The sequence below is a fragment of the Haemaphysalis longicornis genome, unplaced genomic scaffold, assembly GCF_048455015.1.
Source record: "Haemaphysalis longicornis isolate Haplotype H1 unplaced genomic scaffold, Haemaphysalis longicornis Haplotype H1 scaffold_10, whole genome shotgun sequence".
Classification (NCBI taxonomy): Eukaryota; Metazoa; Arthropoda; class Arachnida; order Ixodida; family Ixodidae; genus Haemaphysalis; species Haemaphysalis longicornis.
The window spans coordinates 48,201,922-48,218,374 of NW_027526204.1; the positions used below are offsets into that span (position 1 = coordinate 48,201,922).

Genomic DNA, 16,453 nt, shown 5'->3' on the forward strand with positions numbered 1-16,453 from the left:
GCTTCATGACTGTATTTACACTGTTTTTTACAACCGATTCTACAAGCTTTCTCTCCTTTCACTGTTTGTGGAAGATGAATTGTAGATGTTGAGTTCGCAAGCCTGATGAATAGCCAGAGCGCAGAGCTTCTTTCGCTTTCTGCTCAGACTCTTCATTACGCTTACAGGACTCAACATCTGCGATGCTTCTTGATTGGGAGCTACGCGACAGGGAGAGCCGGCATGTGCGGTCGCGCTCCAATGGATGGCAGTAAGCTTCAACCACTTCTGTAAGTTGCATTTCCATTGGCAGGGCTTCTCATCGTCATTTCATAGCTGACTGAACCACTGTGTGTTTGCTGGAGTTATAATAAATCGTCACTTCAGGCGTCTGTTGTGCACCTGTGTTTCCACAATGGAAGCAACTGTAATTATGACTGGTGGCACTGCATCTGAAGTTACAATATGTTACAAGCGAGATTGTTGATTAGAGCTCAAGGATGACTTGTCCCTTATAACCAACTGTCTTCTGCATCTGATGTCTGTTATAAAAGAGGTCATTTTAATGAGAAAGATAGGGCAGCCAACCGTGTGGGTGAATAGTGCCTCTTATACCCATTTGTCTTACTTCCGTGTCTCTTATAACGAGGTTCAACTGTACTTTATAAGGGCCTTATGTTGAAATTATATATTTGAAATTTTTTATGTGAACCTGTGCAAAGTGGAATTGATGTTTTCATTCCTTTTCTTTTTTTTGTTCTGATAATTTTCTTATAAAATTTAATAAATCTGTTCTTTGAAGTTATTACTGTTAGAAAGCCTTATTCTTTTTCTATCATGTCATATCTTACACTTCAGCATCAGTCATTTTCTGTGGCAAGAAAAAATATTTACTGTAACACTCAAAAACACCAATTTTTCTTCAGTCACGAAAGTGTTAAAATACGCAGCTTGAACTAAGTTCAAAAACCACAAAAGCTTCCTGACCGAATAGACTTCCTTCAAATGCGAGTTCCCTAAACAGATAGATAGAAATTGCTTTAATTTGTCCATGTCTAAAATGATGATGGAGAGGGCATTAGCCTTGACTCCTTATTGTGATAAAGGAACAAGCCGCAGTTTTGCAGGAAAGGCGCACGCACACCCTAAATAAGGGGTCGTGATCTTTGTTTAGGAGATGGAGATTGTTTTTGCTGAGCAGATCCGGAAATCACAGAACAGAAATTAAGGTTTCTGATGCGGGGGCAAAGAGCTCTTTGCTCGCCTTGTCCATAACCTCCCTAAGACGGTGTCCGAATTCGCATCTGCGCTGGCCCCGATAGAGAAGACGCTCGAAATTCGAACAAGACAGTATGACCGCCCAGTTCGTGTACTGGTTTTGGAGGCGAGCGCAGCCGGGGCTATTAGCTCTGACACACTACGCAAGACAGTCCGTGCAGTGAGCAGAAAGGAGCCGTGGAAACTTTTCCCAATGATGCAACAACCTCAAGTCGCTTCCCTGACTGACATGATCTAAGAAGAGGGTCAATAGGCCTGGGGACTTATGCGTCGCTGGAACCGCATCAAGAACGTCAAGCAATGACCTATGCCGTAGCTACTCATAGACCCCACCCTAATCTAGCTCATTGTGAAGAGACCTCGCCGTACTACCGACCCCCTGTAGTCCAAAACCAGATGCCGAGGAAGGTGGACGTATAGCGAACCCCCGGTAATCATCCACTGCACTCCTACTGCGGAAAGGCTGGGCACATCTATCCTCACTGCCCATTACAAGAGGCTCAGAATGCGAGGCTCCCCTGTTGACGTATCCCGCCTGTTCTGAAAAATGCCCCAACAGAATCGACAGATACCTATCCGAGACCAGCGGACACCCACCGCACTTCAACCATGTGCCGTCGCCGTGCCCATACGGATCGCCCAGCCACCGCAGCAACCCTGAATTCACACGTAGGCCCCCTAGTCAATGAAGGGGAAACTGGAGGCAGCACATTCTGGAGGTGAAGCTGCACTACAGCGAAAAATCAAAAACCCTCCAATAACGCACCAAATGCCAAGACTTTTGACATGAGAGCAGCCCAACGCCCCAACCTAACCTTGATGTGACCCTGCAACACGACAGCTACACTGCGCGACGCCTCCATGACATGACTAAGCCAGCTATCAATAAGACCGCGACAACTACGCCGCGTAGCCACTGACCATCATGCACACCAGCTGTGATACGATGAGCACCACAGACCCCAAAACTTCACAGCACTACACTTATACCTGGATATAACAAAGTTGACACAAATTTCCAATTTTTCATTACATGCAGGTTTTTGTTTTATGCAGATTTCGGGTTAAGGTTCGCGTAAATGACGCACAAGTGAAACTAAGGTTTTAGACATCAGTGATGGTTAACTTGCCTTTAAGGGTCTTTGGGATGAAAAAATCGCGAAAAAGTAGATTTTTCGAAAATAAGATTTTCGAATTCCGCAACTATTATTCTCTCTATGTGCGAAGTGTTGTGTCTCGTGAACGAGTATTTAAAACGTTATATTGATTTATAACGCGCGTGGGAGCTGAATTTTTGCTGAAGCTGATGCAAAAATTCCCCCGCATTTCCCCGAGGGGGAGAATGTGAAAGTGCGAATGCACGGTTGTCGGCCCGCTTGCGGCGCTTGCGCTCGGCCCCCGCAGCCCACCGCCTCGCCGCCTTCTCTTCCATCTCTTCCATCGGGTTTGTAGTATCACGTGTACACCACGCAGTTATCAAGCCGCTATAACACCGCTGAGTCGCCAACGCACGCCGCTGACGACGTAGTTTGAATGCGTTAAAGATATAAGGCGCGTCATTAACACTGATATCACCGTCGCGTCCGTGGCTTGGTCGGTAGAGCGTCGCGCTGCGGCCGCAAAGTCCTCGGATCGAAACCTGGCGCCGGATGCTGTTTTTTTTTTATATAGAGAGGAGGACTGCGGACGCCGCCGCCGCCGCCGGCGGTGGATGGTTTGGGGTCGCTTATAAAGTGCTTTCGCACTTAAAAACGGCCCTACTTTCGCGTTGCGCGGCGGTCGTACCGCATGCCTGATCGCGGCAACCTCGGTATCGTTTGAGAGAGCGGCTTTTCTTCTTTTTTTTCGCGCCACAACTGCCCCCGTGCAGACATTGACCGAATAGCAAAACGGCGCCAAAACCCCCCCGCAACTAGCGATCCAATTCGCCGAGAAGGCACGTGACCAAATGTCGTCTCCTGATTGGCAGAGCCTGGTTTGCATCGTCTGCTTTGGTAGTGCGAGCGCATCCGAGGCGGCTCCATCTTGCTTATCGTGTTCGCACGACAAGCAAAGAGCCATGCCGAAGGCCCAGCTAAAGTTTGCTACGAGGCACAAGTTTGGGAAAAAAAGCGAAGCGGTTGTTGTACAACTTCCACAAGAGTCCTGCAGTTGCGGAGGAAAGCGCCGGGCCTGACGCGCTACCTGCGCCGAGCTGCGCGGAAGCCACCGCCGACGACGTAGGCCTAACGGCCCCACCAGTCAGCGGAAATGCGTCTGAAAGCGGCCGTATGAGACGCGACACAGTGATGCTGCAACCTGAAGATTTGCTGCAGAGAGAGGCGGTTGCTCGAGAACAGTTGAAAGCGCTTTCTTCAACTCCTGCAACTGAGCGGAAATCCAACTTGTTCACTAGCGCCGACGACACTCCTACCGGCCCACCTGACGAGAGCAGCTTCGTGATTGCGAGTTCGGCCTGCGTCAACGTGTTGCTGTCGGCTGTAAAGTGCAGCGTTTGCGGTGACAGCGTGACATTTAGAACCGGCGAGCGGGCGTACAGCCTTTCCGTAAAGATGGTTATCACGTGTGCGATCTGCGGTGATGTTGCCTCAAAGTGGAGCTCTCCTCGCGTGAACAGCGATAAGAAAGTTAATCCGTTTATCGTGAACGTTCTCGCCGCGCGAGCGATGCAGGCTACGGGAAATCGCCAAACCGCGCTGAACGATGTGTTTGCTACAATGAACATTTCTCACCGCGGGCTGCACACCAAAACGTGGCAAGGCTACGTGAAGGAGAAGCTTGCGCCCGCTGCGACTCGCGCTGCCGACAACGTGATGGCCGAAAGTGCGCATTCTGTGAGAAAGCTCTACGACGATCTGCAACTGCACAACCCCGGTAACATTTGTGTTACGTACGACGGGTCGTGGATGACGAGAGGCCACTCGTCTCACATCGGCGTCGGCGTGGTTATCGAACTCTTTACGGGATTAGTTCTAGACTTCGTCGTGCTGAGCAACTTTTGTGCTGGGTGCGAGTCCGGGCCAAAGGTAGGCGACCCAGCTTACCAAGCTTGGAAGGACAACCACGTCTGTCAAAAAGAGGCCGGTCTGATCCTCTTTTAGAGGTCACTGCAGCGGCACAAACTGAGGTACACCACAGTTCTGTCAGACGGCGACAGCCGCACCTACTTGGCGTTGGTGGGTGCCAAGGTGTACGGTTATATTCCAATCAAGAAGGAAGACTGTCATTCATGTGAAGAAGAGGATGGGCACCACCCTGCGTAACCTGCTTGCAAAAGGTACGGGCTCGGCATCTGAGAGGCTCGGTGGCAAGGGTCGGCTAACTGGCGACCTTGTCACTAAGCTCAGTTCTTATTATGGCTGGGCATTGAAATCGCACAGTGGCGACGTCAGGGCGAAGCGGTGATGGCCACCTATCACCACATCACTTCAAACGACACCGTGTCCAACCACAGCCTCTGACCACCAGGCCCGGCCTCGTGGTGCCGGCAGAACGCTGCCAAGGCGAAGGGGGAGCCCACACCAAAACACAGATACAACCTGCCACCTCACGTGTACGAGGCTCTTCTACCTGTGTACGAGCGTCTTTCGGACGAAAAGCTGCTGCAGCGCTGCCTGCAAGGCAAAACGCAGAACTCCAATGAGTCCCTCCACTCCATGATATGGGCCCTGGCACCCAATGAGAAGCACGCGTCGCTGTTCACTGTGCAAGCTGCTGTGGCTGAGGCGGTGCTGAAGTTTAACGCAGGCAACGAAAGAGCCTCGGCTTCCATTCTAAAGCAACTTGACCTGAACCCTGGGCTTGCCAGCACGAAGCGTATGGCAGAAAAAGACCGCTGTCGAGGATCCGCCTCTGCACAGAAGCACAAGTCAGCTGACGGCGTGCAGCGAGCTTTCAAGCGCCATTCCGGTGCCTCCAGTCAAACAGATTATATGCCTGGTGGCTACTGACTCCATACCAGTGTAAATACACTGCAATTTTGTTGTTCTCACTGAAAACGAGTCTGCTGTTTCGTTCTTCATTTTCTCAAAACACTAATTTTAGCCTGTTTGAAAACTTGCAGAAGAGCTATCTCAGCTCTCAGGGCAGACAAAGCTATAATTTTTGTTGTGCCATGGAGCAGAATGTGCAAAGCACACAAAGGTAGGAACAGAATTTTTATTATATGCGTCGAAAAATTTTTATTTCGCTCTGAACCAGACCTCATGGTACCAAGTTTTGAACAACAAACTTTAAACTGCCATAAAATCACTACTTGTGGCCTTATCAAAAAAGTACTCCTAATATCGAGTTCCTTGTGCTTTCTAGTACATTTTGGTGTTAAGAAAACTTTCAGTTAGGCTTTTTTCTAATTACGCAAAAAATGACTAGTTATTTTTAATTATACAAACTAATTGGCACAGAAACAAAATACGTGCAGATTTGAGATCAGCACAGCAAACTACACCAGGGAGTCAAGTTTCATTGCAGTTGGTGAAACAAAAAACAAGGAAGATAGGTTTAAGACCAGTGTCCCCCTTTAAAGGATTCACTTCACAGTGAAACCCGCCGCGGTGGCTCAGTGGCTAAGGTGTTGCGCTGCTGAGCCGAGGTCGCGGGTTCGTTTCCCGGCCGCGGCGGCCGCTTTTCTGATGGAGGCGAAAAGCAAAAACGCCCGTGTGTTCGAGATTTCGGCGCACGTTAAAGATCCCCAGGTGGTCAAAATTAATCCGGAGCCCTCCACTACGGCGCGCCTCATCGCCTGCGTTGCGTCGGCGCGTTAAACCCTACAATCAATCAATCATCAATCAACTTCACAGTGAAAAGCTGTGATTTGCCCCTGATGTTTTCCAACGAACTTAGTCACTACACAGCACTCCAAACGGTGGCTAAGGTGGTGGACTGCTGAGCCCATGAACATGGGTTCAATTCCCGGCCGTTGCGACCGCTTTTCCAATGGAGGCGAAAATCAAAAACTCCTGTAGGTTCGAGATTTCAATGCTCGTTAAAGATCCCCAGGTTGCAAAATTGATCCGGAGCCCTCCACTACGGCGCACCTCATAACCTGTGTAGTGTCGGCGCATTAAGCCCAATAATTGAACAGCACTCAAAAAAAGCACGGTCACTTACCCCCGTATTCCCAAACGTAACTTCACTATCACTTTTGCCTTCTCACACTTCTCAGTGCCTTAACCCGTTTCAAGGACCAAACGTATGCTGAAAGGGTGCCTTTTGTGAACTTCGTGCTATTTGCCACGCTCAAACTTGTTGAGAAGGTGCTTACTTGGATACTCCACTGGGCGGCTGCATTCTTCTTTCTCACCGGCGAAGACGGCATTTAAACAGCGAGCTTTTCTTGAAAAGACAAAGCTTCTCGCTTTCTGGCAGCAGAACTCGTCATCAACGAACTGACACCACAGATGTCAGTGGGGACGCACGACTACATGCCGACAGGCAGGCATAGCACCTAACCAACACTGCACTCACATTGGAGACACGGTATACTTGCGGTGTTGGCGAAGTTCACTAAATTTGTGAATTTCTCCAGCCGGTGTTTCAGAAAAGGTGACAAAAACAATGGCTTATCAACGTAGCCAATTTGCTATATCAAGGTTGACCATCAAAACGCCTTCGTCACATAGAGGTCGAAACACAAGTGTTTCAAGGGGGCTGGCAATGGGGAATTGAAAAACATTAGTAAATCCAGGGATTCAATACATAGGTTTGTTACGTACAGGTTTAACTGTACTTTTGATGTACAGCTTTCTATCGACAAATTCAACTAGTTGCACTAATAGACATGGAAGCTGACTATTCAGTGATGAAGGGATCATTCCTGCCAAAAATGAAAAAGTCACAACATGGGACGGTCTGCACATAAGCACAGCAGGAGGCCATCTTCTCACACCAAGTGGCACGTGTATATTGCGCATCACAACAAAAGCCACCACGTACCCTGCTGCATTCGTAATACTGCCTAAATGTTCCCGTCACCTTATTCTGGGAATAGACATTTTGACCAAACGATGCTGTTGTCGATTTACAAGCCAAGTCAGTTTCTCCGCCGACCTCGCCATGACGCAGAAACCAAGCACCGAACAGTGCACTTCCTTAAGGATTGCCAATGACCACATCACCCTGCTCCTCGTACAAGCTTGATGATTGCAGCCTAGACTCTAGATGGTGCTTCTGACTCCCAAGCTACCATGGAGAGCGACCAGACCTTGCTTCTGGAGCGTGGTGTCTCCGCTACCAAGGGTACTGTGCGGTTGCTGGAAGAAAAATCCCACATTCTGGTAACGAATTTCGCGGAATATCAGCACATAAATAAGGGGACTTCTATTGCATTCATTGCAGAAATTCAGAAAGTAACGTGATCGCTGTCACCGAATTTAGGCGTGCATTTGATGTCGTCTTCAAGTCTGCTCACCTCTTCGATGTAAATGCCACACTACCACAAGAAAAACAGGAAAAGCTGAGCGCTTTGCTACACCACTACTGCGACAGCTTGTTGTCAACTTTCAAGCTACATCAGATGCCTCTTGCAAAGCACCATATAATCACCAATGAGGGCGCTTGACCAATAAAGCAGTCAGCTTACTGCGTCTTCACACGAGCGTGAGGCTATCTGAATACAATCTGACGACATGCTGAGGGATGGGATGACATGAGGGACGACATGCTGAGGGATCATACAGCCCTTGAAAAGTCCCTAAGCTGCTCGTGTTGTGCTTGTGAAGAAAAAGGGCGGCAGGTTAAAGGCCAATTGAACTGAAATTTTCGACAACATAAAAATAATGTCACCTAATAGTACTGTGTGGTTTGCTCTGTGGTTACGAAGCTAAGGATTTCACCATGGTGATTTTAAGAGCATAGACTACTTATTTGGATCAAATTTAGGCAAACAAAAATTGGAGTGCAGTTGGCCTTTAAGGTTCTGCATGGACTACTGACGGCTTAACAAAATCACGAAAAATGATGAGCACACTCTCCCATAAATTAATGACACCCTCGACCACCTTTGCCGTGCAAAGAAGTTCTCATCGATCAACTTGAAAACTGGTATGGCAAATAGAAGTGGACGAAAGAGACCGTAAGAGGACTGCCTTTATAATGCCGGATGGACTGTACAAGTTTAAGGTGATACCGTTTAAGGAGCACCTCGAAAGTTTGGTGCGGTACTCGAGGCAATCCGAACGCGAGGATTAACATTGAATACGAAAAAATGCCACTTCGGGTACCAGGAACTCAAGGTTTTCAACCACCTCTTTAGCAACGACAGAGTCCTGCCTGAACCCACGAAAACATAAAGCATACCCAATTTTCGAAAGCGAAATGACAAGAAAGCCGTGCGACAATTCCTCAGACTGCGAGCACTACCCACACCTCGTCGAAAACTTTTGCAAAGCCCACAGAACCTCTCACGCGCCTAACTAAAGACACCGCTCTGGCCCGCGGGGGGGGTGGAGGGGGGGAACCACAGCAAAACGCTTTTTGCGAGCTTCAAAACAGCCTGCAGTGCTCATCTGTTCTTGCAAATTTCGGCAAGTATGGTGAGACACAAATGCGTATCGATGCCAGTGATGTAGGGTTTGGGTTCTGTTCTCGTCCAAAAGAACAGATGCGAAAAAGTAATCGGTTACGCCAGCCACGGCCTATCAAAGAGAGAAACTATTCGGCGTCTGAAAAGGAGTACCTCGCAATAATATGGGCTATTTCTAAGTTTTACTCGTATGCCGTTTATGGTAATAACCGGCCACCATGCACTGTGGTGGCTCGCAAATTTCAAGTACCCCTTTGGTCACCCTGGGTGATAGACCCTGCGCCTCCAGGAATTCGACATGACCATCGTTTAGAAAATTGGGCAGGAAACATTCAGACGCCGAATACCTGTCTTGCACCCCTATCGACCCGCCGGCACAGGACACCGTCGAAGGTGCGCATTTGTCAGCATAATAACAGAAAGCAACCTAGCCGTCCAGCAGTGAGTGAACCTTGAGCTGCACGACATAACTGACTACCTTGAAAGACGCAACATCGATGAGCCAAACAAATTTAACTCTGCTGCAGCGTAACTCTGCTAAGTAACCAAACAGCGTAACTCTGCTGCATTCTATCTGAAAAATTTGCTGGTAGTTTCTTAACAAGAACTTCGACTACACAATGAGAATGAAGCAGCTTCTCATCATCTCTACATGCCTCCGCAACAAAAGTTTGGAAGCATGCAGCACGGCACGCACTGTCACGAAGATTAGACAAGATACTAGTGGCCCTGCCTTACATCCGATGTCATCCAGTATACTCAGAGCTGCCGTGACTGCCAGCAATGGAAAAGGCTACCCATGAGGCCGCCGCACTACTGCAGCCCATCGCCGCATCACCGCGGCACTTCCAACAAATCGAAATGAACCAGATCGAAAATTGTGGAACTGGGCATTTTTTGGAAATTTTTTTGGTTGTACACATTAGATTTCTCACCACTTTATAATTGTTTATAGCTTTTAAATTTGCCTTTCTTTTTGGAAGGTGGTCCAGGCAGCTTTTAACCTGTGCCCATCATTTAGAAAATAGCAAAGTTTGATTTAGAGTGTTCGTTCTTTTTCACAGGTTCTTTAGAGGGATTTTATAGGGTATGTGAATGTGGTTGCGAAGCCAATTTTTTGTAGCATAACTTCTTAAACTGATAACACTAAGACATTGATGATTGTGGAGTGCAGTCACTCATGATAAATTGGTGGTTTCAAAAAGCCGCTTAAGGAGACACTAGAAATGGAGCCCCTTGTCATTGTTTCACCACATGCACGACCAAGGTATACTTGCAAGGAATGCTTCTGCAATGCAACAAAACCACGGGCTTTACACCTGCGTGCAATGTCACAGTGCAATAGGTATGCCAATGAAATTTGAGTAGCCATTATTGCTGCTGTGCGGTAAATGAGTTATAAATGTTTATTTTCAGGAAACTTTGCGACACGTTACGAAGAGGGTGTTTAGCTAACATGCATTTTATCATGTTGCACAAGTGACCGTTTGGTTTGTCAGCAAAGCTCCTCTGGCAGATGCTACAATGATAGGGCCTCCTGCCAGAGTGCAATATTTCATGTCTTTCCAAGTAGGCCGTCTCAGAACAAGTATTCGGACAGAACCTACACATTTAAGGCTTGTTGCCTAAGTGCACTTTTTCATGCCTGTTCAAGTTGCTTTTTCCAGCAAAACTCTTTTGACAGATACTACAAACATAAGGCATATCTCCAGAGTGCAATCTTTTATGCCTGGCCAGGTTACTTTTTTGAGCAAAACTCAGCTTACAGATGCTACATGCATAGGGCTTTTCGCCAGAATGCACTCTTTCATGACTAACCAGGTGGGATTTTTTACCAAAGCTCTTCTGGCAGACGCTACACACATAGGGCTTCTCACCAGAGTGCAGCTGCTCATGATAAACCAGGCTGGATCTACAACTAAAGCTCCTCTGACAGATGCTACACACATATGGTCTCTCGCCAGAGTGGGAGTTTTCATGATCAAGGAGACTGCGTTTTTTCTTAAAGCTTTTCTGGCAAATCTTACATACATGAGGCCGTTCACCAGAGTGATATTTTTCATGACGAGCAAGGTGGCTACTACAAGTAAAGCCCTTTTTACAGATGCTACATATGTAAGGCCTCGTGCCAGAGTGCAATCTTTCATGAATAACCAGTTGCTGTCTGCTAGTGAAGCTCTTTTTACAAGTGCTGCACACATGTGTTTTGCCAGAGTGCAATCGTTCATGATAAGCCAGTTTGTATTTGTCTTTAAAACATTTCTGACAAATCTCACACACGTAAGGCCTTTCACCAGAGTGCAATCTTTCATGAGTAACCAGATCGGATCTCCAAATAAACCTCCTATTACAGATGCTACACACATAGGGCCTCTCAGCAGAGTGAAATTTTAAATGACGAATCAGTCGGCTATTTTTAATAAAACTTCTATGGCAGACGCTGCATGCATAGGGCCCCTCACCAGAGTGACATCTTTCATGTTCAACCAGGCTGCCTCTAAAAGTAAAGCTCTTCTCACAGATACCACACACGTAAGGCTTTTTGCCAGAGTGCAATCTTTCATGAGTCACCAGGCTAGCTTTCTGAGCAAAGATCTTTTGACAAATGCTACACACGTAGGGTCTCTCACCAGAGTGTGCACTTTCATGAATAACCAGTGTAGTACTGTAAGTGAATTGCTCATTACTGGTGCCAGATACGTGGGAATCCTTGCCGGAGTGCACTTTGATATTGTCACGAAGACAAGGACGATGCAGTTGTGTTGAATGAGAAACACGTTTATTGGAGCGAACTTGTGCTCCCCTAACAACTCAAAAGAATACAGAGGCGGCGAAGCAGCGGTCAACAAAGTGACTTGCCCAGGCGAGTGTCGTCGAATCGAATGCCCCGGCGTCCGCACTGCAGGCTTTTTATCTTTCGGCGCGCGTGGTTCTCGAAACGTCGATTCGCATCGAGAACATAGTAGATCCAAGAAGATTATTCTGGGCTGTTCACGTTAGATCGGAATGCTCTCCCTATCACAACAGATAACACATGCGGCACAGAAAGAAAGACTGGAACACGCGCTTCCCTTGGCGCAGAGATAACGCAGACCGGCGCAGCCGGGCGGTAAAAGCAAAACACAAATAAACAAACCCAATGTATGGTTCGCGGCATTACCCCCCCTCTAAGAGTGCATCGACCCGATGCTAACATAAGCGACAGTCCGAACAAATGAAAATAAAAGTTCGTCATCGTCCGTAAAAAGGTTTTAGGCGAACCACGTGGACGACTTCAGGCCGCCTGCGTTGTCGTGATGTGCCGGAGTCACCATCAGGGATCACTTCGTAGGTAAGTTGGCCAACACGTCGTAGAATCTGGTAGGGTCCGAAATAGCGTCGCAGGAGCTTCTCACTGAGTCCGCGTCGTCGGATGGGAGTCCAAACCCACACACGATCCCCTGGTTGGTACTCGGCGTCTCGGCGTCGGAGGTTGTAGCGGCCCGCATCCAACAGCTGCTGGTCCGTTATACGAACTCGAGCGAGCTGGCGGGCCTCTTCCGCACGTTGAAGATATCCGTGGACGTCGGCGTTGAGGTCGTCGTCTTCTACGTGCGGAAGCATGGCGTCGAGCATCGTAGTCGGCCTTCTACCGTAGACAAGCTCGAACGGCGTCAGCTGCGTCGTCTCCTGGATAGCCGTGTTGTACGCAAACGTGACATACGGGAGCACTTCGTCCCAAGTCTTGTGTTCAACGTCAACGTACATTGACAGCATATCTGCGATTGTCTTGTTCAGACGTTCTGTTAGTCCGTTCGTTTGGGGGTGGTACGCCGTCGTTCTTCGGTGATCCGTGTTGCTGTAGCGTAATACTCCTTGCATCAGCTCCGCAGTAAATGCCGTTCCGCGGTCTGTGATTAGGACTTCCGGGGCTCCATGTCGCAGCACCACTTGGCTTATAAAGAACTTGGCCACTTCTTGTGCAGTCCCCCTCGGAAGAGCGGCGGTCTCGGCGTAGCGCGTCATGTAGTCTGTCGCTACGACAATCCACCTGTTCTGTGATCGTGACGTAGGGAACGGGCCTAAAAGGTCCATTCCAATCTGTTGAAATGGTCTCGATGGGACGGCGATCGGTTGTAGAAGTCCGGCGGGTCTTGTCGGCGGCGTTTTTCGTCGCTGGCAGTCACGGCAGCTCCGGACGTAGTGGGTGACGTCAGAGGTAAGGCCGGGCCAGTAGTACCTCGCCTTGATTTTTCCAATAGTGCGGGCTGTGCCGAGATGTCCGGAAGACGGGTCGTCGTGGCACGCTTCCAAAATTTCGTCACGAAGGTCCGCGGGGATGACGAGAAGGTAATTCGCTCTTGTTCCGGGGCTGAAATTCTTCTTCACGAGGACGGAGTTTCTCAGGCTGAATGCTGGTAAGCTGCGTTTGAAGGTTCTAGGAACGGCAACGTTGCATCCCTCGAGGTACTCGATTATGACACGTAAGTCGGGGTCGGCACGCTGCTGGGCGGCTAGGTCGCTCTCCGTCACGATCCCGAAGAACGCGCTGTCTTCATCAGAGTCTTGTGGTGGTGGGTCGACGGGGGCGCGGGACAGGCAGTCGGCGTCGGAGTGTTTCCTGCCGGATTTATAAACGACTGTAACGTCGAACTCCTGCAGGCGCAAGCTCCACCGCCCAAGACGGCCAGAGGGGTCCTTCAAATTGGCGAGCCAACACAGCGCATGGTGGTCTGTTACAACCTTGAATGGCCTTCCATACACGTATGGGCGAAATTTTGAAATCGCCCATATAATAGCCAGGCACTCTTTCTCAGAGGCAGAATAGTTTTTCTCCTCCTTCGACAGACCACGGCTGGCATAGGCGATTACCCTTTCGCAGCCGCTTTGGTTTTGGACAAGGACGGCACCCAAGCCTATATCACTGGCGTCCGTGTGCATTTCCGTTTCGGCATTTTCGTCGAAATGAGCGAGCACGGGCGGGCTTTGCAGGTGTTTTTGCAGCTCGCAGAATGATTTTTCTTGCTCGTTTTCCCAGCTGAAAGGGGTGCTGTCTTTCGTCAAGCGCGTGAGTGGCTCTGCAATGCGTGCAAAGTTTGCGACGAAGCGCCGGTAGTATGCGCACAGCCCGAGAAATCTTCGCACGCCCTTCTTGTCTTTCGGCCTAGGGAAGTTCGCGATAGCTGAAGTTTTTGCCGGGTCAGGTAGGACTCCCGCGGCGTTGACGACGTGGCCCAAGAACTTGAGTTCCTCGTATGCGAAACGGCACTTTTCAGGCTTCAGCGTCAACCCCGACGTACGAATTGCCTCGAGTACAGACTCCAACCTTGCAAGGTGTTCGTCGAAAGTCCGGGCGAATACCACTACGTCGTCGAGGTATACGAGGCAGGTGTGCCACTTAAGGCCAGCTAGCACAGTGTCCATGACTCTTTGAAACGTCGCTGGTGCTGTGCACAGCCCAAACGGCATCACCTTGAACTCGTATAGGCCGTCTGGGGTTATAAATGCAGTCTTCTCTCGGTCTCTCTCGTCCACTTCAATTTGCCAGTAGCCGGTCTTCAGGTCCATCGATGAGAAGTACTTCGCGTGGCAGAGGTGGTCGAGGGCATCGTCGATTCGGGGGAGGGGGTACACGTCCTTTTTCGTGATTTTGTTCAGTCGCCGGTAGTCAACACAAAACCTTAATGTGCCGTCTTTTTTCTTTACGAGTACGACGGGCGCAGCCCAGGGGCTTTTCGATGGCTGTATAATGTCGTCGCTGAGCATGTCGTCGACTTGAGTCCGGATGGCTTCCCGTTCGTGTGAAGAGACGCGGTACGGTGACTGTCGGGTAGGTCGGGCTCCATCTTCGGTTATTATTCGGTGCTTCGCTAGAGGGGTCTGACGTAGTTTTGCGCTCGACGAAAAACATTCGCTATAGCGACGCAGCAAAGCCAATAATTTGTTTCGTTGTTCTTGCGGTAGCGCCGGATTCACGTGCAAGGGCTGCGGGAGCTTGAAGGTTTCTACGGGTGTGCGTTCAAAGTCGGCGACCGCGATCACGTCACTTGCTTCTTGCGCTTCTTCGAGGAATGCAATTGCCGCGTCCTTGTTTAAATGCTGGTACTCCTCGGTGAAATTAGTAACCAGAATGTGGGATTGGTGTTCCTTGAAGTGCGCAATGCCTCTTGCGACCGACACACCACGGTCGAGAAGCACCCTTTGATCAGTGTCTACGATAGCGTCGACGTCAGGAGCAGCATCTTCACAGTAGACTGCGACCATCAAGCTTGCGCGGGGTGGCAGGGTGACATGATCATCGGCAATCCTTACAGCAGCACGTCGTTCGGGGTTCGGTTCCGGCGTCATGGAGTGATTGGGGAAAAAAGTTATTGACTTGGTCTGCAGATCGATTATTGCCCCGTTGTCCATCAAAAAGTCCATCCCAAGAATTACGTCGCGGGAGCAGTTAGGCAGAATGACGAACGCCGCAGGGTACGTTGTGCCGTCTATGGTGACGCGCGATGTGCACGTTCCGCTTGGCGTCACGAGGTGGCCTCCTGCTGTGCGTATGTGCGGACCGTCCCATCTGGTCATAACTTTCTTCAGTTTAGACGCAAATGGTCCGCTCATTACCGAATAGTCAGCTCCCGTGTCTACGAGGGCGACTACGTCAAAGCCGTCGATGGACACCTTGACGTCAGAAGCAGTCTTCCTCGAGTTTCGGGTTCGTCGGGGCGTCGTATCTCTGCTTGTACGTGTTGACGGTCGGGCAGTGTGCATCGTCGTTGTCGTCGTCTTCTCAACGGACGTCTCGGTCAGGTCGGGTACGCGTCGCGCCGTGTAGCTGTCGTCGTGTTCAGGAGACTCGTTAGGGCTGGGTCGGGTCGTAGGGATGAGGGCATGTCGTGAATGATGGTCTTCAGCGAGTCGCTGCGTCGTTGGAGGGTTTTCATTTTTCCGCCGTTGTGCAACTTTACCTCCCGAAGTTGCTGCTTTTAGTTTCCCCAGCGTGGGCTGGGGGACCTTCCACGTGAGAAGTCAGCATTGCTACGGCGGTTCGGCGATTGGTACGGGTAGGGCGATGGCGAGCGGTTGAAACGGGATGGGCCACGGCTGGTTTCAGATAGATACTCGTCGATCTCACGTGGTCGTTGGCCAGGGAGAGGGCGAGGTGCGTCGACGGAGAAACCACGCAGTCCGAGTCTCTTGTATGGGCAGCGACGGTAGATGTGGTCGGCCTCTCCGCAGTGGTAGCACAGAGGACGATTATCGGGAGTTCGCCATACGTCCGTCTTCCTCGGCGTCTGGTTTCGGGCTACCGGGGGTCGGGCGGGTGACAGTGGGCGGCGGTACGGCGGGGCCTCTTGACGGCGTGTTGGGGCAGGGCGAGGTCGACGAACAGCCGCAGAGTAGGTCATAGCCTCGGGCTCGCGGGGTGCTTCGGACGGCACAGAAGTTCCCAAAGCCTGCTGTACTCCTTCCCGGATCACGTCGGTCAGTGAAGTGACTTGAGGTTCTGGTGACGTCATCGGGAAAAGTTTCCGCAGCTCCTCCCTTACCACTGCGCGGATAGTGTCGCGTAGTGAGTCGGAGTTAATAGCGCTGGCACCAATCGTCTCCGAAACCAGCGCATTGATTGGGCGGTCGTATTGCCTCGTTCGGATTTCGAGCGTCTTCTCCATCGCGGCGGCCTCAGACGCGAATTCGGACACG

At 50.0% G+C, this 16,453-nt stretch overlaps 1 protein-coding gene across 1 annotated transcript in view; it reads right to left on the minus strand.

The window, feature by feature from the left end:
* Positions 1-10,006: 10,006 nt before the first annotated feature.
* Positions 10,007-16,453, minus strand: part of LOC144158463 (uncharacterized) — a 33,968-nt gene continuing 27,521 nt past the window's right edge. The window contains exon 6 of the mRNA XM_077689343.1: positions 10,007-11,507. Coding sequence (XP_077545469.1) covers positions 10,391-11,507 — 1,117 coding nt within the window. The 3' untranslated portion in view covers positions 10,007-10,390. The remainder of the gene's footprint in view (positions 11,508-16,453) is intronic.